Source organism: Pelmatolapia mariae, linkage group LG18 (assembly GCF_036321145.2).
Source record: "Pelmatolapia mariae isolate MD_Pm_ZW linkage group LG18, Pm_UMD_F_2, whole genome shotgun sequence".
Lineage (NCBI taxonomy): Eukaryota > Metazoa > Chordata > Actinopteri > Cichliformes > Cichlidae > Pelmatolapia > Pelmatolapia mariae.
Window position 1 is genome coordinate 12,608,009 of NC_086243.1, and position 21,573 is coordinate 12,629,581.

Consider the following 21,573-nt stretch of genomic DNA (forward strand, 5'->3'; position numbering starts at 1 on the left):
GACTGAACAACTCTATGCAAAATGTTCCCTGTGGTTTGAGGCGGAAACTCCTGTTGAGAGGCGATTCGGTTCAGCTTGGAAAATAAAATTGAAGTTGACTCTGCAGGACAGGGTAAAACAAGACCACCCATACTACCACCATGGAAAAAATAAACAAAATGCAATAGTGTTTTTTTTTCTTCTTAAACTTCCTGGAGCCAATGAGAAATTGTCGATGTTTAACAAGTACAAATACATGTCAGCGCAATTCAAGTCTATTGTATAAGGGATTCTAGCCCACTTTCCGGTTATTAAACATAACCATTATCTTCCGTAAAACGTGAAATGTTTTACGGAATAACTGAAATAACTGGCCAGTAACCCATGTTGCTTATCGTATCGAGGCCTGGGTGCGGTTTACACATCTTTCCAGCCGCGCCTTTTCCTGTCACGGCGGAACGGCTGTGCGTAAGGACGGCGGGTCAGCTGACAGCTATCAGAGGACCAGGAGGAAGGAGCGGAATTAGCGGGCGTGTGAACTGGGAACCTACTGGATCCTGACATAAGCTATCCGAGGCCGAACGGGGAGGCAAAAGACTGGTGGCGTTCTTGAGAGAACTAGGGTAAGGTCACTAAAGACGAAAGGACTGCAGTTTTTTCGTTAATTAGGGTAACTGTAGTCCGGAAACCTTTACGGAAAGCCGGTGAAACGGTTTCATTCGTGAGCGATGCTAACGTAGCAACATTAGCCGCCGCGGCGCTAGCTAACGTCAATCCATTAGCAGTAACTAGACTGATAACGGAAAGGACTCGTTTTTTCCTTCAAATTAAAAGCAAGCAAGGGCCCCCTTGTTAATATCTCTTATTACGTTATATATTACCCAACATTGTTGAATAACCCGTGATGTATATTTGCATGGCTAACTCGTAAGTTGTCGGTGATAGTTAATGGTTCTCTTTAAGGTCTCGTCAAATTGACTGGTTTTCTTTTGACCGGAAGTCCATTTAAAATTCTGCACGGCTCGACTCCGGTTCGCTGAATATCACCGCCAGCTAGCCCGCTATCGTGAGCTAAATTGGCTAGCTTATATCTCACTCGGTGTATTCTCCATCACTTCGATCTTAGTTGAAGGTCAAGCCTCTAACCACAGTCAAGCCACTTAATAATATTTAAGACAAAAAAAAAAATGGTAGCTAACCGGCCGCGCGGTGGTCGAGGGAAAAAAAATGAAAAATATGAAAAATGTATGAACGTTAGGAAATGGCCCGAGTGAGCAGACATCTTGACTTCGCCGATAAATGGGCGATTAAAGCCCTCTGCTTCTGTGCGAGGTTTATTCTCTCACGACTCGGCGGTGCTTTAACGAGGAGATATTTTCTCACTTGCGGGCTTATATCTGTGCGGTGGTTTTCCTCTGAATGCTGTTGTGTGTGTGTGTGTGTGTAAATTGTCTGGATTCTATCTTCGAGGAATGTCAGGCATGTCCTTCATTCTCTGTTTTCCAGAATCTTCATTCTTTAAGGAGGGCACATTTCTGCAAGAATTAAATACCAAACGACAAAAATGTCTTTAGAATATTTTTGATGATATGTTTTAATTTTAGAATATAACCCGATTCGGACAACACATGCCAGTAAGACGACACTTTAGTTAGGCCATCAGATTTTTAGCTGGCTGTCTGGTGGCATCCGGCGTCAGATTGGTAGCTGCTAATCTCTCGTTAATAATCTTATTTACTTTAGAAGAAAACGGGGAACTGTATGTGGTGAGAGTAGTTGCAGTGGTTTTTAGCCTGTACGGAGTAAATAATGTATGCATGTGTGCGTGTCTTACAGAAAAATGAGTCACCACAGTGGTGCAGCTGCAGGATGTATCCATCTGGCTTTAGTGTGTGTGTGTGTGTGTGTGTGTGTGTGAGAGAGTGAGAAGGACAGAAAAAGCGGATGTGAGGGACAAATGCCTCTCTGTACTATTGCTTACTCCCTCACTTTTTTTTTTTGCTGCTTTCACTTCTCTACTTCTCTTCCTCCTTTTCCTTCCCACATATCCTGTCTTCATTTCTGTCTTTTCTCAGGAGGGCTTTGGTTTCACCATGGCAGGTTGGGATTGAAGAGCAGCCACAATGATTGGAGGACTGTTCATCTACAACCACAAGGGGGAGGTCCTCATCTCCCGAGTTTACCGAGATGACATAGGGTATGTTCAATTGAGAGAAACCCCGCTCTAATGTTCCCAGATCTTGAGACACTCCAGATCACAGAGAAGGTCCTGATGCAGTGTGGGTGGAGAGCCTGCAGTTGATCCAGGATGAGAGAGGATTATGTCTCCTCTTGGCTAAGTTCACACGTGTCTTTCCTGTTGTTGACCAAATACAAACCTGCACCAGGAGTAAATTTAGAGTAGTGTTACTGCCTCTGTGTAGTACAATTTTTTTTTTTTAAATAATCAAATGTATATATGGATACAAAAATATTTATTACGGACTTGGTTTATAAGTGACTAAATACAGAAAAGAACAATTGAGGGGGAAAAAAGTTATTCTTTTTCCATATTGTCTGAGGTAATCATTTGGTTCACTCAAGCTTATCCAACCACACCTTGTGTTTAAAAGATTAAGTGCAGCTGAGTGAAAAGCTCTTCCAAATTGATTCAGTGTCGACTCTCCCTTGAAGACACAAGTTATTAATTCTTACCATATGGCAGAAAGACACAGAGATGATGCCTTCTTTTCCTCCCCATAAAGATTGCTTAATATCCTGTAGACATTCATTTACTAGTCAGTGATCACATATTTTAACTTGAAAGTCTTCAATCAAACAGAAGGTTACTCCTTGGGGTCAGGAAATGTCTTAAACCGAATGCATAATATCTGATGTATGCTGAACTGAAATGTTCACTGCTTATAACAATACATAAGGTCAGTTAAATCTAGCACATGTTAGGAAAACAAAAGCCATGAAGAAATTCATGCTGTAGATTGCTTAAAAATCCTTAATTAATCCTAACATGGAGTCCCAATTCGAAATGTATTTTGCAAATTTTGTGGAAATCTGTTATACAGACATAAAGTGTGACTCTAGGCATATCAGATCAGATCTGTTACTGCTGCACAGCTCATTTGTGAGTTCATGTTCTCCCTCCTCAAACTTACTCTCTGTAAAATCACAGAAAGTAAGTTTGATTGTCATATTAGGAGTGGAACATGTACACCAGCTTTAAAAAAAAAAAAGAAAAAGAAAAAAAAAAGTTTTTTCCATGTGAAAGCCTTTACAAAGCAACTTTTATGTTATTGGAAGACCATAACTTATCCTAACACAGCAGTTTTAATCCAGTTGTAAAGAGAAACCTTTGACAGTATACTCGCCACGTTGTAATAATGTCCATGAAGGTGTCAGGTTGCCTACGTGGTTTCAAATGTGCCATGTAAGGGCTCTGCTTGGTAGCCAGAAGATTTGGCCGCATCTCCTTCTTCTTCTTCTCCATTTAAACACCCTAGATAATACATGTAAAATTATGTCAGGCAGCCACAGTTGCCTCATCTCATATTTGTAACACAGCAGGAGATGGTCTGCTTGAAATGTGTTTTCGCTGTCCTACTCTGTTTGATTTCGGTAGCAATGCCTGGGTGATGCTCTTCATCCATCAGGCAGCATGCGGCACTTTGGTGGACAAATACACGCTCAGTTCTCACACCGGGCCACCTGGGATGACATATATTTTGTACTAAGAGCTGTTTAATGTCTGGTATGACTTGGCTGAGTGCTTGTAGTATCATATTTAGCTCTACAGAGTTACACTGAGAAAGAGTCACCAATGAACATAGCTAAATTTGCCTATTAAATTCTGTGTATTCACATTCATTGACTGTTTTGAAGTGCAAGTAGGCTCTTTTCCAGGACTGGCAGATCAGGCCCTTGTAGATTTACACAGTGAAGGTTGACAAGCTGTAGAGGGATAAGTGTATGAACTGATACACTCGTAATCTCCTGTTTTCGGGTGAAGAGATACATTTTTGACCTTTTTTAACATTTAATCTAATTATTGAAGGCATGGTGACACCACAAACACAGTTGGGGAGAAAATAGGTTGAATAGCAAGCAGTGTGCTGCATTGCAGAACTGTTCAGTATGACCTGTTGCCTCGAAAAGCTGAGCCACTCAGACACCACTTAATGGTCTGAGTTGGCTACATGCAGTGTCATGCAGAGATCTGTATATTCATTCTGTGCTGTTTTTAGCAGGATCAGTAAAGTAATAGTTTTCTTTAGTTTTCATGGTTGCTCCTTCCTTGTCAGCTGTAGCACAAACACAGCTGCTTGTTGTGCTTTCTGAAACGCAGCGCTGTGTGTCCTACAGAATGGCAGTGAATTAGGAAAGGTATTGACTTCGTATTACGCTTACCGGGGGAAAAAAGGCCAGAGAAAATTCTAATGTCATGTTCTTGCTTGCACATTTGGTCCTTTATCTTTGATGTGTGAGCTCATCAGCATCGGTTGCTATTGGTGATCCTCACTGTTGCAGAATGCAGGGTAAACCAGACATGGTGCTTTGCTCAGTATTGTTGTTTTGACAGCTACATTATGAACTGAGTTTTTAGTTGAAGCTGTCATGCAACTTGATTTTCTTGAAATAACAATTCGGTAATGCAGTGGCATAAATAATCTTTCACTTGCCATGCTCTTGTGTTGTAAAGCACTAGATTAAGGAGCAGTATGATACTGCTGACCTTTTCCCAACATATTCAGCTATAGTGATGGCATCATAATACCACCATGTTACTCACTCTGTCTACATGATGCACGAAAATGTCTCTTGTGCATTTTTGTCTCTCGTGTCCTTTTACTTCATTCGTGTCTCCTCTCTATCCTCTGTATCACCATTTTCCTCCATCTGTTCATCTTGGCCCCTGTAGGAATAGGTAAGAGATGCTCGAGCCTCTAAAGCATGACCTCTCCTTCTCATGGCCACCAATCAATGACCCCATAATCCCCTAAAGTGCATGCCCATTGACTCCACAGTCAGATTCCCAATACTTTCTCCAAGCATGAGTCACCCGTCATGCCATTACAGTGGTAAATAAACCACCATATACTGAAATATAACAGCAAATCAGTCATAGCCAGAGAACTTGGCCACTTCAGTGAATAGTCTTGCTCACAGTCAGTTCTGCTGATGCCTAAGCATGTAGTCTGAGCATGGTTAGATGGTCCTCTGATCCTTTGCCCTAATTATTGTTTTTTCTTCCCTTCAGATAAATTGAACATATGATTTTAACAATGATTTTTGTGTATAAATTTTAATAGATGGAATGATTTAAATCTGAAGCTGATCTAATAAGGTGAAATGTCTAGTTAACTGTGATATAGCTGCTGTTCAATACACTGTGATCTGGGTGAATTGACAGTTGATGTAATTGGAATTCGCTACATTTGAATTGCAAAAGTAGTCCTCCCCATTTTATTTCCTCAAACAGTGGATGGGGCATTTATGTACTTCAAATGCATAAGACAGCAGAAATAAGACTGCCAAACACAGGCCTAACTCCCTCTGTTTGTTCAGTGCAACTGTCATGCTAAAATACAATGCATTGTTCTCATGTGTTCCTGTTTGCCCCAGTAGTTATTACATTACACTGTGGTTATGGAAGTGAGTAGTGACTGGAGTTTCTGTACATGGTTGTTTTTGTCAAATAGTAGGCTATTGCTCTGAACACACGTATTTGTGTTAACACACAGATGATGATTAAACCTGCTACCCACTGCACTCATGCTGTCACAGCTTTGCTTATTAAACATGAAATAAGTCATGAGGCAAAATTAACATTAGGCAACAAACCTTTTTACTCTTTTTACTCTTTTACTTTTTTTTTTTAAAGCATCTACATCAATAAGCTCTACAATTGCAGACTTAGAATTTCTCCGACATGCCGCGTCAGTATGCCACAGTACATGCTCGCATTTCTTATAACCCTTCCGCATTTAGAACGTTTTTTTGTTGTTTAAGTGAAACATTTGCTTGTATATGCAGCAGCAACAAGACAAGATTGCGTTTAGTTATCATTCATTTATTTTTACATGGCCTGTATTTGACAGGCAGCTCTTAACCGCAGCGCTGGGCATCATTAGCGTTCAGCTTTTTATTTGGGGATATGCAAATATACTCAAATCAACCAACCTTCATGCTGTTGTACAGTAGAAAAGTAGAACATCAGTGTTTGAAAGGCTTATTTGCAATGTTACCTGGTTAGGAGATACTCACTTATCTACTTATTTTGGGGTTTGTAAAGGTGGGAGATCGTGGCTGGAAAAGGCCCTGAAGATGTTCCCGGGACAGTGGGATTTACCAATTCTTGTCAGAACTTGCTGCATCCCTCATACAGAGCCCTGTCATCTATAAATCCATGTTAATCATGGTTGAGTTTCGGCAATAAGCTACAGTATACTTTGTGTAGAAAGCAATTCAGATTATTTTGCTCTTTTTTTTTTTTTTCTCTGCCTAAATAAAAAGACATTAAAACAAAGATCAGATTGTGCAAGATTAGCTGTGTGATTTAGTTAGGTTTTTTTTTTTGTTCCTATAAAGTTGAGTTAATTATGACATTGTTGCGTTGATGTCTCAGTTGTCTCTTCATGGTAATTATCCCACTTTACACAAAACAACACCAACTTAACATGGCCCCTTTCTGTTGGTTGAATGTGTTTGTGGTAACTGGTACTCTATTCAATGAATATATATGTTCCTGAGGTATTAAGAAGTTGTTTGTTATGAGTCTGGGCAGAGCTTAACTTGTAGTTAAACTGCAGGAGTACTTTCACATGATGTCACACTGTTGTAAACAATTATCTCAACTTCCTCTCCTCTTTCTATCTTTCATCCTTGCGTCTTAGGCGTAATGCTGTGGATGCGTTCCGCGTGAACGTGATCCACGCCAGGCAGCAGGTTCGATCGCCGGTAACCAATATTGCCCGCACCAGCTTCTTCCACGTGAAGCGCTCCAACATCTGGTTGGCAGCCGTCACCAAGCAAAATGTCAACGCCGCCATGGTGTTTGAGTTCCTTTACAAAATGTGTGACGTCATGACCGCCTACTTCGGCAAGATCAGCGAGGAGAACATCAAGAACAACTTTGTGCTCATCTATGAGCTGCTGGATGGTAGGTGATGACAAGCGCTCGTGTGAGAGATCAGTTAAATTTTCCTAATATATACATATTTTTTTCTATTATGGTAGAGTGTAAATAGTTTTATTTTTGGGAAAAGAGGTCAGTGCTTTAGTCTGTTCACTATGTTTGTGTCCAGGTTAAAGTCAATGCAGAGTCAACAGGTTGTGTTTGGCCCTACATGTCCTAGTTTTCCCCTCTTACCCAACAAGCTATGTGTTTGTGTTTGTTCATACAGAGATCCTGGACTTTGGCTACCCCCAGAACTCAGAGACTGGGGCGCTGAAGACCTTCATAACCCAGCAGGGCATTAAGGGACAGGTCAGTATAAATGAATGCTCCCTCTCTGACAGAACAAGGGTACACTCTCCATTTCCCAGACTGTCGGTGTCACAATATGAAACACTAGAAATGAAAAAGTGCATATCCACTTGTCATGTAGGAAAAATAAATAGAGGGTTAGCAGTTAGTCAGTGTCATGATACTAAAATAAAATGTATAAAATTAAACTTGCTGACCACTGCTTTAAAATGTAAATAATTTTCTTCTTTTTGTTTGTTTGTTTTGTTTTTGTCTCATTGTTTTCCCTCAACTGCAACCTTTGGACACTTCAGCACCAGGTAACGGCATACTGAAAATGCATTTTATCCATGTGTTGATCCTTGTTGATAATCTGAGCTGATGATCCCCTTTTGACTTTTGTTAGTAGTGATACATTTTCCCTCCCTGTTTCTCAGACAAAAGAGGAGCAGTCTCAGATCACCAGCCAGGTGACGGGGCAGATTGGCTGGCGTCGCGAGGGCATCAAGTATCGCCGCAATGAGCTCTTCCTGGACGTACTGGAAAGCGTTAACCTGCTTATGTCACCACAAGGTGTGTTTATGGCGCCTTTAGAAAAAGTGGCAATGAAAATAAAGTGTGCACTGTTTTTCTGTAAATTTATCGTTCAAATCATGCAAATTCAAAATAATAAAGCAGATTTTTGTTTTTGTCTTCTTGTCTCGTATCAGACATTTTTCCCCAGCAGCAGTAGGTATTAACGTTTACAGTTGCAACTCATGATTGAGATGATTATGGGTGTCTCAGTTACAAATTTCCAAAACATGGGTCCTTATGTTTACAACAATTACTCAGAAAACATGTTTAGAAGTTTTACTGTTGTCTTGGAAATGCATGTATTTTATTTTGAAAGTGATAAACTCTAAACTTGTGATAACACTGCTACTTGTTTTCATACTTGAGACATAAATTTCTAAGTAAGAGTTTAATATTGAGCAGCATTAGATCCCACAAATAAAACAGTTTGAGCTTCATGTGACGTCTTTGCCTAACATAAGAATTCCCATACAGGGCAGGTCCTGAGTGCTCACGTGTCCGGCCGAGTCGTGATGAAGAGCTACCTGAGTGGAATGCCCGAGTGCAAATTTGGCATGAACGACAAGATCGTCATCGACAAGCAGGGCAAGGGAGGAGCTTCTGATGATGCAGGGAAGAGGTGAGTGATATGCATTTTATTTTTAAAACCACAACAGGAAATGTCATTGTCCAAGTTTTAAAAGCCCTAAGTTATGCTTGTCTGTGTTAATATTGTCTTGCTTGCAACGACACAGGGTTTACAATTTCTTTTTCGTTTTTCTTTCCTTTGGATGCATCTCTTTCTTTCCCTCTCTTTCTTTTCTATGTGCTGTACCTCAGTGATTTAGGGGGAGGAAGGTACTGTACTGACAAGTGTCCTCACCCTCTGCCACCTCAACGCACACTCACACCAGCTCCCGTCTCATCTCAGCCCTTTAGCAAATTAAGAATTTGTACATCTCATGCACTGTTGCTCCCCACACAGTCAATACAAACAGAACACGTCTTTAACTTTTGAGTGTGCTGCCTGGTGGTTGCTTTCCCTCTTTTGGTAGAATTGTTTGTTTGTTTTTTTGCACCCACACCTACCTGCTTGACATCTAATCCTTTACCCAAACACCTAACAGTGACTGTGATTTGTTTTAAGTGCAGAATAATGACATTAACCTCAACCAGGTGCACATGTCTTGGTACTAAGCAGTTGTGTCCCTTTATGTAGTCGTATGATAAACCTTAATTGAGGGAAAGTTGTAGTTTTAGCTTTTGGAGACTGGGACATTGTACCTTTTTTGTTTTTCCTGTACTTTTTTTAGTAATAAACAGGTGGACTGTTCTTTCATCTCATGTGGTGTCTGATGTGTTTTCTTTCCTGGTAGTGGGAAGCAGTCCATAGCCATCGATGACTGCACCTTCCACCAGTGTGTGCGCCTCAGTAAGTTTGACTCTGAGCGTAGCATCAGCTTCATCCCCCCTGATGGAGAGTATGAGCTTATGAGGTCAGTAGATGAAAATTTTCTTTCTTTTTTAGCTTTTTATTTATCGTGAAGTCATGAGAAATTGTTTGGCTCTAATGACATTAAAAGCATCATTAATTGGCATGGATGAACACTGAAGACACTGACTAGGCTTGTTTCTGCTTTACTAATTTACACCGTTTCTTCTCATGCTATTTCTTGCAGATATCGCACTACAAAGGACATCATCCTGCCGTTCCGAGTTATTCCTCTAGTCAGGGAGGTGGGCCGCACCAAACTGGAGGTGAAAGTGGTCATCAAGTCCAACTTTAAACCATCACTGCTGGCTCAGAAGATTGAGGTCAGCTGTTTTTTCATGTTACTCTCAACATGTAGCGTTTTACTCAGAAATGCAGAAGGTGTTAAGAAAATACGTTTTAAATTCTAAGAACTTAAATCAGAGAAAATGTGCAGTTATGGGTCAAAAGTTTACCTGCTCTAATTATTTATTGTTTTATCATCGCTCCTCAGGTGCGTATCCCAACACCCCTCAACACTAGCGGTGTGCAGGTGATTTGTATGAAAGGAAAAGCCAAGTACAAGGCCAGTGAGAACGCCATTGTCTGGAAGTGAGTATCAACTTTGCTGCACATGGGAAAAGCAAATTTGCTTTTATGTTCTCTGAAAAGTTGATGATTAACAACCTCATATCTTTGCTTTTCCTTTTTTCCCTCTTTTTTGGAGTGAAAATGCAATGTCTCACATCTTTCTCTGTGCTTGTTTAGGATCAAACGGATGGCTGGGATGAAGGAGTCTCAGATCAGTGCTGAGATTGAGCTTCTGCCGACCAACGATAAGAAGAAATGGGCCAGGCCTCCCATCTCTATGAACTTTGAGGTGAGATTGCTCATTGGAGTGGCACATGAGCCTTACTTTTCTGAATGCTAAGTGGACCTTATTATAGAGCTGCTAGCCATAAAAATGGACTTTGGATTAAATTCTACTATCTTCCATGCAAATCACATCCTGCTTACTATTTCCACATAAATACACTTCCTGTTGCAAGAACCCGCGACCTACACCTTGCATGTTCTGGCACGTTTGTAACATTCCTCCCTTGTCCCTGCAGGTTCCTTTTGCGCCATCCGGCCTGAAGGTGCGCTACTTGAAGGTGTTTGAGTCCAAGCTCAATTACAGTGACCACGATGTCATCAAATGGGTGCGGTACATCGGCCGCTCTGGAATCTATGAAACCCGCTGCTAAAGTTGTACCCTCCCCCCCGCCAGGCAGCAAACTCACCACTTCCCCTCCCATCTATCCTGTTAAGAATTTTTTTTTTCCCCCTTCCTTTTCCTCCCTCAGCCCTTATCACTTCTCTCTCACCCCCTCCCACCTCTCCCTAACTAGGTGTTGAAGATTGAAATTTACATTGTCAAAGAAAAAAAAGTAAATATGTTATAATGCACAGATATATGCAAAATGTGAACCATTGTATCGTATATATCTCGTTGTGATGAGTAAACATGAACCAGCCGGTGTCTGAAAGAAAAAGACGAGTGATGCGGGAGTGTCCGGGGGAGCGGACTAGAGGCTTGAAGGGTCCCCCCTCCTTCCCCCCCGTTGTGTTTATTCAGTGTTATTGTTCCACTATCTACTCTACACTTATTTAGAAGTCCCACATCTTCAAGTTATCCCTGCTAAGATGATTAGTAGCTGTTGTGGTTTAAAATGAATCCTGATGTAGTTCCTGTATACAAACGTCTCTCAGTAGAATCTACCCTTTTGAATGAATTGACTGATATGTGATCCGTGTTTTCAGGAGTGCTCATTCGGATCTCAAAAGCAGGCAGAGCAGAAATGATGATGTGCAAGCCTTTCTTTTTTTTTTGATAGATTTCCCTGGTATTTTTCCACTACTTCTCCCTCACTTTTTTTCCCCCTGGCATTCAGTCAGTGAAGTTAAAACATAAGGGAACATTCCAGACAGTTTTTAAGCTTGACCATCATCATGATAAGCAAGTCGTGACCCAAATTCACACCTAAATTTACCTTTGGCACACTTGGTTTTCTTTGGGATTCAAAGACGAGGCCCTAGACGTGTTTGCAGTGAGGTGAGGTCTCCCCCTGGCGTTTGCTTTGCACCTGTCTGCTTCTTCATGTTTGTAGCCCTGGTGACCGTTCTGTCCAATTAAATCTGACTCTGTAACCAAACCCACCTGTTTGTTTTCATTTGATGTTATTTTAGGCTGTCTGAATTCTATTGTACCAGTTTCCTTTTCTCATTGTTTGAAATAAGGATGGGCTTCTTTGTGGGAACAGCAGATTTTGTAACAGGAGCAGGTTTGGTTTTTTAATGCAGGTTATATACAATGCCAAAGAATCCAGTTAACATGGAAAATACTGAAAGACAAATGATGGCTCATGATCCAGAAATGCTTTGGCCAACAATTTTAATACATTTTTCCTGCCTTGCCGTTTCTCTACATACAGGACATAAAACAAAATTGCCCCAAACGGTAAAATAACACGATTAAAACACTTCCTGTTAAAACATTTACATGCCTCTTAGTAATAGTGGCTATTATTGGCTTGGCTTGCCACTTGAGCCTCCACCACCTTGTAGGTGGATTTGCTCTTAATAAGAAGTTCACTGATTTTTTTTTTTTAATGGAAAAGATTCCAGAAGAAACAAAGCAAGGCTTCCCAAAACTAGCTCAGCACCAAAGACTAGGCTGATTTCCTCAAGGAATAATGCAGGGTGAGTACTCAAGTCCTGTTCAGCTGTTTCCCTCAAGTTCCAATTAAGATTTCACCCACAACGACTCGTGCTTTTGGGAAACCAAGCCTAGAGCATATCAATCGACATCTGTCAACATTTATATTAGCGTCATCTTAACAGTATTGCGTTACATCTTCAGATATCCTGTGATGTTTCAGTCACGGTTACAGAGGAGGGGAGGAAAAAAACATGATTTATCCCCAAAGATACAGGACATAACACACACACAGAGGCTGGACTTAAATATTTGAGCAAGTCACATTGCTTCAGTGCAGGAACAATGGCTCTGTTCAGAAAGGAAACCTTATCCCCATACTTTGTGCTCGTCTTCGGAAACAGTTCAGGGAGGGAGGTAGCTACATAGGTGTGGTGCACACAAGCCCAGGTCGGAAAGTGGAAGTCCGGTCTTAAGTTTTTATGATTTGCTGTGTTAGTGTGCTTCCCATTAGGAGGCTTTATTCAGCAAAGAAACCTGTTTTGTGCTTATGAATACTTATTTGTAAAGATGGGCAACCAGACTGTTGTGTATTTTACTTTTTCCACCGCTGCTCATGTTGATTATCTGCTCAAAATGAAGCAGCACAGGTGAAAAAAAAAAAATCTACAAAAATAAGCATTTAAGTATCTACATCAACATCTAAACTGTTGCTGTTCCTCTATTTACACCACTGAAAGGCGTCTAGTCCCAAACTAGTCTTTCAAAGACCGATTTCCCGTCTGCAGACACGATTTAAAAGCAAATTTATTACTATATGCATTAAAGTCGTAGCTTACACCAGATCTGTCAACAGGTGGGAAATATTGACAACACGTTTCAAACATGCCAATTTAAGAGCTTTCACACACGAACATGCGCATACACTGACAAAAACAGGCCCAATTGCAGGCAGGCACACACACACACACACACACACACACTGGAAAAACGCTGCTGTTTAGTAGAACAAATGTACTCTCAGATTCTGCTCACACTGGATCTGGAGTTTCCTGGTTATTTTAAAAATGAGAAATAAAAAAGAGCCAGGTCTTTGTTTTGTTAGTATGAGCAGAATATAAATTGCCCCGCTGCATGAGCAGGGCACGTAAAACTTCAATTAATTGACCTGCTCTGACAACCCGCAGCCCGAGATACCCAACAGTGTCTTCCTGATTCCTCGGCTGACCTTTCCGACACCGAATTTCGTGTCAAAGCCATGGCGGGTGGACCCACTCCTAATGCAATACAATGCTAACCTTAATAATACCGTGGTAGACGAGTGCACCGCGTGAAATATCTGTGACAGTGAGTGACTAAAAAAACTAAAAAAAAAGAAAAAACCCAATGCAAACATCAAAGTGAAAGATAAATGAAACTTACCTGTAAAGAACTCAAGTGACTACAGCCATAACTTTAACTGATCCTTACACAGGAACAAAGAGGATCAAATTGGCTGTTTAAAAAAAAAACAAAAAAAAAACAAAAAACCTGGCTGTTTTAATGACAGTGAAGTCCTAAAGGTCAAAGTAAAACCATAAAACAAAAAGACATTTAAAGCAGGAGCTCAATGAAATTCACGCTACTCGACAGTGCTACCAGTTTAGCAGAGCTGACTGCGACCTGACAGCGGAGAGCGCGAACGAAGTCTAGTTCTCGTCGTCTTCATCGTCGTCGTCCTCGCTGATGAGGTATCCGCGGGCCCCGCTGTGATGGGGAGGTGAGGGGGGCGGGGAGGTCTTGGAGAAGAAGGGGAGACGGAAGGTGGGAGAGGGAGAGCGCTCCTCGCGGGTGGGGCTGCTGCTGGGGCTTTGTCTGGGACTGATGGCCTGCAGCATGCGGCCACGTCCTTCCTTCAGCATGTGTTTCTGTGGAGGCGAGACAAAGGCGGGAAGAGATGAGCTGATGATCCAGCTGAATGCAGGAATAATGTGCTGTGCCGTCTGATTTTAAGTCAGTGTGACTTTTCTACATACAGTGGTAACAAAAACATACAGTACACATGGTCCAGGTGGTGGTTTCTGCCATTGAAATATTTGCAAAGAGGAAACTTGTTTGTAACAGTGCATAATTTTACCATGTGGGGGTCTCTTGCTTTTATAGCTCTTTTTGATTGAAGTTACATAATTTACTTTCAGCTAAAGTTGTGCAAGAAAGAAAGGAAGTCAACTCTCAAAGTAAAGCTCTTTTTATGAGTCTCATTTCCTGACTGCTTTTCTCATTGTTACAAGTTTATATCTCTGCTTTAAATCCCAGACACCATCAAAAAACACTAAGACTGCATTTCATTTCTATAGTACTATCATGTCACATATGGGAAGACGTGTGTTTTGGGACTCCGACCTGATATCAGAACTATGAGCTGAAAACTTAGATTTAAAAGTCCCAGGCAAGACCTTGGCCGAGACAAGTGAAAATAAGTTTGGATCTTTGCCTGCCTTTGAGTTCAAACAACTGAAGGACAAAATTAATTGTTCTCATTTGTAGATCACACATATTATGCACAATGGAATTAACCGACGAACTAATAACCTAAAATAAAGATAAAAGACATCTATGACTTAACCACCCCCTGGTAACCTCTAGTCGCTAAGGAAAAATGTGTAATCCTGACCAGTTGGCAACTGATGTTGGTGATGCATAAGATGAGCCCTATTGTTCATAATATTCCCAGAGTATTTACATTTATTTATTAAAATAGTGATATTTTGTGTCCCTGTATCAAAACAATACCACGTCACTGTGAGCGGCTGCACAGCAGACACTCGCAAAAGTTGCACATTTTCCCCTCACACTGGTGGTTACTACATTGTCAGTAACTGGTCTACAGTCCTGTGTGACTGAAGCCTACTATCACAAAGTCATGTTATTTTAGTCTTCACCATTTCTACCGTGTTTATGCTTTGTTCATTTACACCAACAATACTCTCACCTCGCAGATGTGTGTATCACTAGCTATAAAGCCTTTCTTTCAAGTGAAAAAGTCTCCCAGACGTTTAACATTGCCAAAAAGCACATGTTTCCAATCAAATTCCTCATTAAATAGTGTTTAAAGACCAAACAAAACCAGCATCCTCACCAAGGCTCCCTCAGGGCCAAACATCTGCAGGAAGTTTCCAATAAACTCCCTGGACTTCTCTTCCCATTTCTGAATCAGGTCGATGCTCTTCTCCTCCACCTTCTGGACAAACTCCTTGCTCTTCTCCTCTACGTCACGCACCTTCTTCTTCACCTTGTCCACGCGCTCCTGGAGATGGTACTTCTTCTCCTGTTAAGGGTGAACGTGGCAAAGGAGACAGGTTAACGAACACATCCGCTGTCTGTTTAACGCCGGGTTAGAGCAAAGCAAAGTTTCGTACATTGATGAAGCTGACGTTGAGCTCCTTGGCTGTGTACCCTCGCTGCAGGTTGCGCCTGACATATACATCATAGTCACGGACTATGCGAGTGATGATGTCAGAGGTGGAGATGCCCTCTGTCCGCTGGGTGGGTGCAAACATACCTAAAGAAAGCAGAAAAAGCTGTAGCGATAAGAGTTTCTGGACTTATCCAATTTGATCCTTGTTGACTGCATACCACATTCCTAATCTCCATTATGCTGTTGCTCACCAGCTTCTTTAATGTGCTTGTAAACATCATCACTGCCCGCTGAGGAGTATGGGATGTCGTCGTGGGCCACGAAGTCAATCTGGAGAGGTCATTACAAGCAACACAGATAAACACAGGAGATTCAGATCTACAAGCTGTACAAAAATAAAACAAAACAAAAAAAACAGTAGGGAAAAAGTTAGCACTATAAATATGTCTACAGTCTGACTCCAAGTTCTGAGTGAAGGGACTGAAAGTTTCTAGTCGTGGTTTTTAATTCTGTGTCATGTACTCACACGATGTTTTGCAAGAAACTCCGGCGTTAACGTCCAGGGGGCGTTTCTCACCACTTCATCCACATAGCGGCAATGTCTGATCGCATCATATCGCTCATCCTCGTTCATCACTGTGAAGCCCTTGTACTTGTGAGTCAGGTCATCGCTGCACACTGACAGGAAATATTTAAAGTAGTGAAGATTTAAAGTTTCTCCACAAAAGAAAGAGGCTTTGAAAAACTGATTTAAACAGAAGGGAAAGCCATAGAGAAAGAAAATACTCAAACACTTCAGCTGAGGGATTTACTGTGACTAAAGTTCAAGGAGCAACATGTAACAATCTCTGATTGCATTGCCATTAAAAACACCACCGCACTGTTTGTTCTTATTTTATTAGACAGTTGGGAACAGAATGTGACGTACGCTCACAGAGCATAAAAACGAAACGCTGAAAGAATATCCAGCTGTTGAACAACATCCAGCAGCTGAGAACAGCAACACACACTCAAGCTTACCTCCAACAATGAGATGTGTATTTGGGAAGAGGCATTTAGCCTGCATGAGGGCTCTGGCGTGACCTGAGTGGAAAAGATCAAAGATGCCATCTGCATAGACCCTCACAGGTCTTTCAGCTGGACGAACAGATGAGATAAGATATTAGGAGGTGGACAGAGAGAATCAAATGGTTTCATTTTGACCACATGTGTGAATTTACTTAAGACTGTGGCACCAGAGAGGCAATCAAAGTGTGAGAGATTTAAGCATTCAGACTCACGTGGTGTTCCCCTCTTGGCCTCTTCCATGCTGACTCTTTTGTAAGCTTTACTATCAGCTGGCTCTAGCTCATCTGCAAAGGGTGCAGGGTGCCTGAGCCCCTGAAAGAGACATTGGAGGAGAATGAGATGATATAAAGGATGAATTGTGCATTTTTGTTTTTTATTTAAATTAATTTCCTCACAAATACTACAGTATACTCAATATATCTAACCAGAAAAACTGTCGTCATATCTTTAAAATGATGTAATTGCTCGTTCCTGGACTCTTACAGCATAAACTGATGTGGACATCAAGGGTGTTGTTCTTGTGGGTGAACGGATGACATTTCCTAAGCAAACATCAGCTGATATCTCACACTGCAGTATTATTGCTTGAGGCTCTTTGCATTGGTGTGCACTTTGTACAGCATTACGCACAAAGATTGCACAGCAAATACGGTGCTGTTAAAGCACAAAGACTCACCACAGTACACCTGGGGATTTTCCCAAACCGTTCACCCTCCTCGGCCTCCCCATTGGAGCCATCTCTTCTTCTCTTTCTTGACAGCAGCAGTGTGCTGGAGCTTTGGGCCTCCATCTGGGTCAAAGGTCAAGACAAGTGCAATTTAAATACCCCACACTTCACATTCAACTCTTTTCCATGTCCTAGGTTAATTAGTAACACTTTATGTTGGGGGTATGAACTGTATTACATAATTAAAGCACACAAGCACACTCACAATATAATATACATCACGGACAGACTGTAAATTTATACAGCTGTCGTGTTATGACAGGTGATATATGCCGAGTCACCTTTGACCCAGAAACTGGGAGAACACAGTATGAACCACCATGACAGATTCTCACATCCATAGAGATACAGGTCAAGTGAAAATTAAGCAAACACCACCTGTTCCAACATACCATAGTTAATTCCTAAACATACAGAACATTAACCCCATTCAGCCTTTACTTCTGATGCCTCGTGTGAGATCAAGTTAGCCTCGCATGTGGGAACATTAAACCCAGCCCCGTTTCTCCAGTGTCAGCAGGTCACCACAAGTGGGCGTATTTTTATACTCTATGCTGATAGACTTCAGCTGACTTTGTGATACACATAAGAGCCTGCTGGATGCCTTTCCACAACTTTATGGCACAGCCTGAGATATTTGGAGGAAGCTATAAAGGAATACTTCTTCCAAAGATGAATAATCCCCTCATGAGACTTCGGTCGGCTTCTCTTATCAAACCAACAAGCTCACATTATAAAAGTTATTAAACATTAGAAATGCTTACTTTCAAAAATGATTAACGAGTAATCCATAGCCAAAATGACAACCGAATATGTGTATGTTCATTAATCAACCATGCAGAAGAGAACAAATATGGGAAGGTCTTGTGTTTGTATCTTGTCTGCAGTGTGTCTGTGCTCTTGTAAAACACGAGACTCTTTAGCATCACATGACATTTAGCTTCACGACTCATCCAAAGCGAAGACGTTCCAACCACCCCGACAGTCAGAATATAGGAAAAAGTCAAGTCTATAATATAAGTGTGCTAGTGTTATGGGTGGAGGCTGTGCCTCATTCCACACATTCCATCAAACCACACGTCATTAAAGTGGATATTCACTTTTTATGATTAACCTTGGCACTTCCTTAAAGGAGACATACTCAGATATCCAGCTCCATATTATTATTCAACTAGAGTAGATGTGCATTGTTTATAGTTTAGGATAATCCCAATTTATCCTTTTACTTAACACTAGTTGTGTCTTAAACAAGTTTTTATCTGTTCTCCCTTTATGACCACTTTTATGTCAAATTCATCTAACAAATTCATGCAGACAACATCAATACTTAAAAAAACCTGATGCTTTATTGCATATATTTATTTCACCCGTCATATTTCACACACTGTTCAAGTATATATCATGTTTTCGCTGTTTTGTTTTTATAGTTGTGTGTACTTTTCTTTTTTTTTTTAAGTTTTAATAGTGATCTATTTTGCTGGGTAATGCAAAGCACTTCACAACTATGTTTTTGGAAAGTGATGTATGAATAAAGTTCAACATTGGTATCCAGATTTGAGAGCATTAACAACTGACCTAATTATCTGAAACTTTTACAATAAATTTAGAAGAAATGGAAAAGCAAAAGAAAAGGTTTCCTTTAACTTGCGATTAGGTCATAATAGCCCCCGGCTGGACATCTGCTGCTGTGTCAGTTATGAAACTGTGACTCAGTACAATGAGTGAAGGACATGGCAGCTCAACGTTCCTGGTGGTGACAGCTACCTGATCCAACACTGGGCACTTGCACAAACGCCCCCCTCCCGCTAGCAGCTGAACACTGGGACTGAGAAGTCCTACAGGGCTCCCACACACTGACAGAGAAGATTTAGATGAAGAGCGCATGTCATCATCACTGAAACTGACTGCTATAATAAGAACGCAACAAAGAGGCCAGTGCCAAGCACTGTGTGAATAAGTGCTGTGCAAATGAGGTACACGATCAAACCTGTAAAATGATTAAATAACACAATGCTTCTCAGCAAATCCAAGAAAACAATAGTATGTATTAAACTTGTAGTGATTACCTTAACCTATAAGTTTAGCCTTCTAGCCTTTTATTTATTTAAACTTTATTCAAATTGTATTTTATTGCTTTGTCCAGCACTTTGGTCAGTGGTTGCTCTTTTTGTAACTGCTTTATAAATACTTGGCTAGCCTAGTACAGAATCATCTTTATTTCTCTTTACCTTCTTAAAGCTAAAAGAGACTTTTCGATATCTTTCTTAAGCCAACTATCAGGCTAAAACCTGCATATCTTCCAGAAACACATCAAAAACTGAAATGAGACACTGACTGCGGGACTGTTCCACAAATGACTCAAATGATTAATCATTGATTACAGGAAGTTACCTGTTCAGTTTCGGGTCACATCTAAGAATAGTAACTGTGTGCACATCCAGCGCTGTCTTCGCTCGTGCAGTAAGGTTTAAACACAGAAGTTACTCGGCCTTGGCCCGGCTCACTAAAGGTCCTCCGACCACACTTTGAAAACCACACAGCATTTAACACAATGTTCCCAATGTCTAGTATCCCTGGGAAGTTATAATGCTGTTCGGTAAGGCTGCAGACACATGCAAAGTTGACACAGAGCGTGCAACAGGCATCTAACCTCAACTATTGACAGGAGAGACACCAACAGCTGACAGAGGGCTTGGTGATAATAGTTGTGAAGTACAGCAGTAAAAAACCTGGCTGTGCCGACTTTTTCGCCTCTCACTGAAATTCCCAACCTCACTAGGCTAAAAATCCCGGCTCGTAACATTAGCTAACGTCAGGTATCTGTTTGAAGTTTCTGCTTGCTTACCTTTCGCTGTTTTTAGGAATGCTGCCTTGCACGAGTGGGCGGCTTCCTACCCTCGCAGTGCCAGCAGGCTAGCTGGCTGAAAGCAAGAATGCTAGCTAACGCTGCTAGCCACCCTCAGTTGCTAGTTACCAATCTACCTTTTAAAGTTGGCCGCCTATTAGCTAACTTTAGCCGTTAGCTCGCTAGTTCGCTAGCACAAGTGACAACGGTAAAGATGAACAATCCTGTGCGTCCAACGTCCCAGTATTTTCTGTGTCGCTGTCAAGATACCGCATCAACCAGAAGGACAGACAAATTCTCAGCAGTGACAGCCTGTACTACAAGGCTGACAGGTCAACAACACAGGAACTACAAAACTTGGACATCCTTAAAGGAACTGGTACAACAACGGGCGCTTCCGTGACTGTACTCGACTGCCACCTACTGGAATTATTCTTCTACTTCTTCCAGCAGCTGGCATCGTTTTACGTTGCATCACTCCTTCTATATCTTTAGTTTGTCATTGTCCTTTCGTTCTAAGTCGTCCTAATGAGAAGATCCCTTTCAATAAATAACATTCTCCTTCTCTCTTTTGTGTCCCACACATAAGCATAATGTGTAACCCTAAACTTTGCATATCTCTTATCAGCTCTCTTGCTTCGTAAAACTTCTTGCACAAGATTAAGACATTGCACACTTTCTCTTTCCTGATTACCACAACCAGTAGGATGCTTTCCTGCAGTAAAAAATGTTCAGTGTAAATGACTGCGTCCTGTTCTGAGCCTACAAGCGATCTCTTGTTCTTTCTGATTAGAGTTCCTGCTTCTTATCTCTCCCACCTCCTTCTGTAACTTCAGCTATTTATCTACACATCTCTCCAATGACTTTGACAGTTTGATATGAATATCTGTGTTTTCTTTGCTATTCACAAATTAGCAGGCGAACATTTTATTCTTTGTTTTGCTCGAAGACTCGAAGTACATGCATGTGACTAATGTGGTAGTGACTGTCTGGATCTATGCAGGGCATACTGTAACTATGACAATCTAATCAGCTTAGATATTCACTGAATGACTATAGAAGGCTTAAAAGATCTGTGTACTGAACACAGTCCTATTCTGGTAAGTAATTTATAACCACCACTGAACAGTATTTTTCTAGCTCTATGTGGGCTGAGTAAAGGTGACTGTGGGGGGGTCATTGGTGCAAGATTTTTTATTTTATTCAACAGTTGCAAATTTCTTCCTGCATCAGAAAATTTGGTAATGATTACAGTCAAGCTGGCCTCAAAGTACGAAGGATATGGCACATTACATTGGGTGCTTTATCCCCATTTATCCCAGGTTTTGGACTAGTGTAGTTGGGAACTGATCCTCTTATGTCCAGCAGAGAGCT

At 41.1% G+C, this 21,573-nt stretch overlaps 2 protein-coding genes across 2 annotated transcripts; one reads left to right on the top strand and one right to left on the bottom strand.

Moving 5' to 3' along the window:
- Positions 1-455: 455 nt before the first annotated feature.
- LOC134617606 (AP-2 complex subunit mu-A-like) lies at positions 456-11,659 on the top strand. The gene is made up of 13 exons (XM_063462907.2): positions 456-602; positions 2,055-2,176; positions 6,867-7,132; positions 7,377-7,459; positions 7,753-7,758; positions 7,876-8,011; positions 8,489-8,633; positions 8,834-8,851; positions 9,370-9,489; positions 9,673-9,808; positions 9,979-10,076; positions 10,233-10,344; positions 10,577-11,659. Exons 2-13 carry the CDS (start codon positions 2,103-2,105, stop codon positions 10,709-10,711), a joined length of 1,329 nt encoding a protein of 442 aa, XP_063318977.1. The 5' UTR covers positions 456-602; positions 2,055-2,102; the 3' UTR covers positions 10,712-11,659.
- Positions 11,660-11,881: 222 nt separating this feature from the next.
- Positions 11,882-20,582, bottom strand: pcyt1aa (phosphate cytidylyltransferase 1A, choline a). The gene is made up of 9 exons (XM_063462906.1): positions 20,200-20,582; positions 17,304-17,417; positions 16,840-16,939; positions 16,580-16,696; positions 16,086-16,237; positions 15,811-15,889; positions 15,561-15,703; positions 15,281-15,469; positions 11,882-14,069 (listed from the first exon to the last, which is right to left on the bottom strand). Exons 2-9 carry the CDS (start codon positions 17,415-17,417, stop codon positions 13,851-13,853), a joined length of 1,113 nt encoding a protein of 370 aa, XP_063318976.1. The 5' UTR covers positions 20,200-20,582; the 3' UTR covers positions 11,882-13,850.
- Positions 20,583-21,573: the final 991 nt, after the last annotated feature.

Bases quoted from the DNA above. Each gene is read 5' to 3' on its own strand.
- LOC134617606 (XM_063462907.2), top strand. From the start codon at position 2,103: ATGATTGGAGGACTGTTCATCTACAACCACAAGGGGGAGGTCCTCATC. The intron at 2,177-6,866 runs GTATGTTCAATT...CTTGCGTCTTAG, and splicing joins GTTTACCGAGATGACATAGG to GCGTAATGCTGTGGATGCGT. The intron at 10,345-10,576 runs GTGAGATTGCTC...TTGTCCCTGCAG, and splicing joins CCATCTCTATGAACTTTGAG to GTTCCTTTTGCGCCATCCGG.
- pcyt1aa (XM_063462906.1), bottom strand. From the start codon at position 17,417: ATGGAGGCCCAAAGCTCCAGCACACTGCTGCTGTCAAGAAAGAGAAGA. The intron at 16,697-16,839 runs GTGAGTCTGAAT...CTGTTCGTCCAG, and splicing joins GGCCAAGAGGGGAACACCAC to CTGAAAGACCTGTGAGGGTC. The intron at 15,704-15,810 runs GTGAGCAACAGC...TGCTTTCTTTAG, and splicing joins CAAGCACATTAAAGAAGCTG to GTATGTTTGCACCCACCCAG.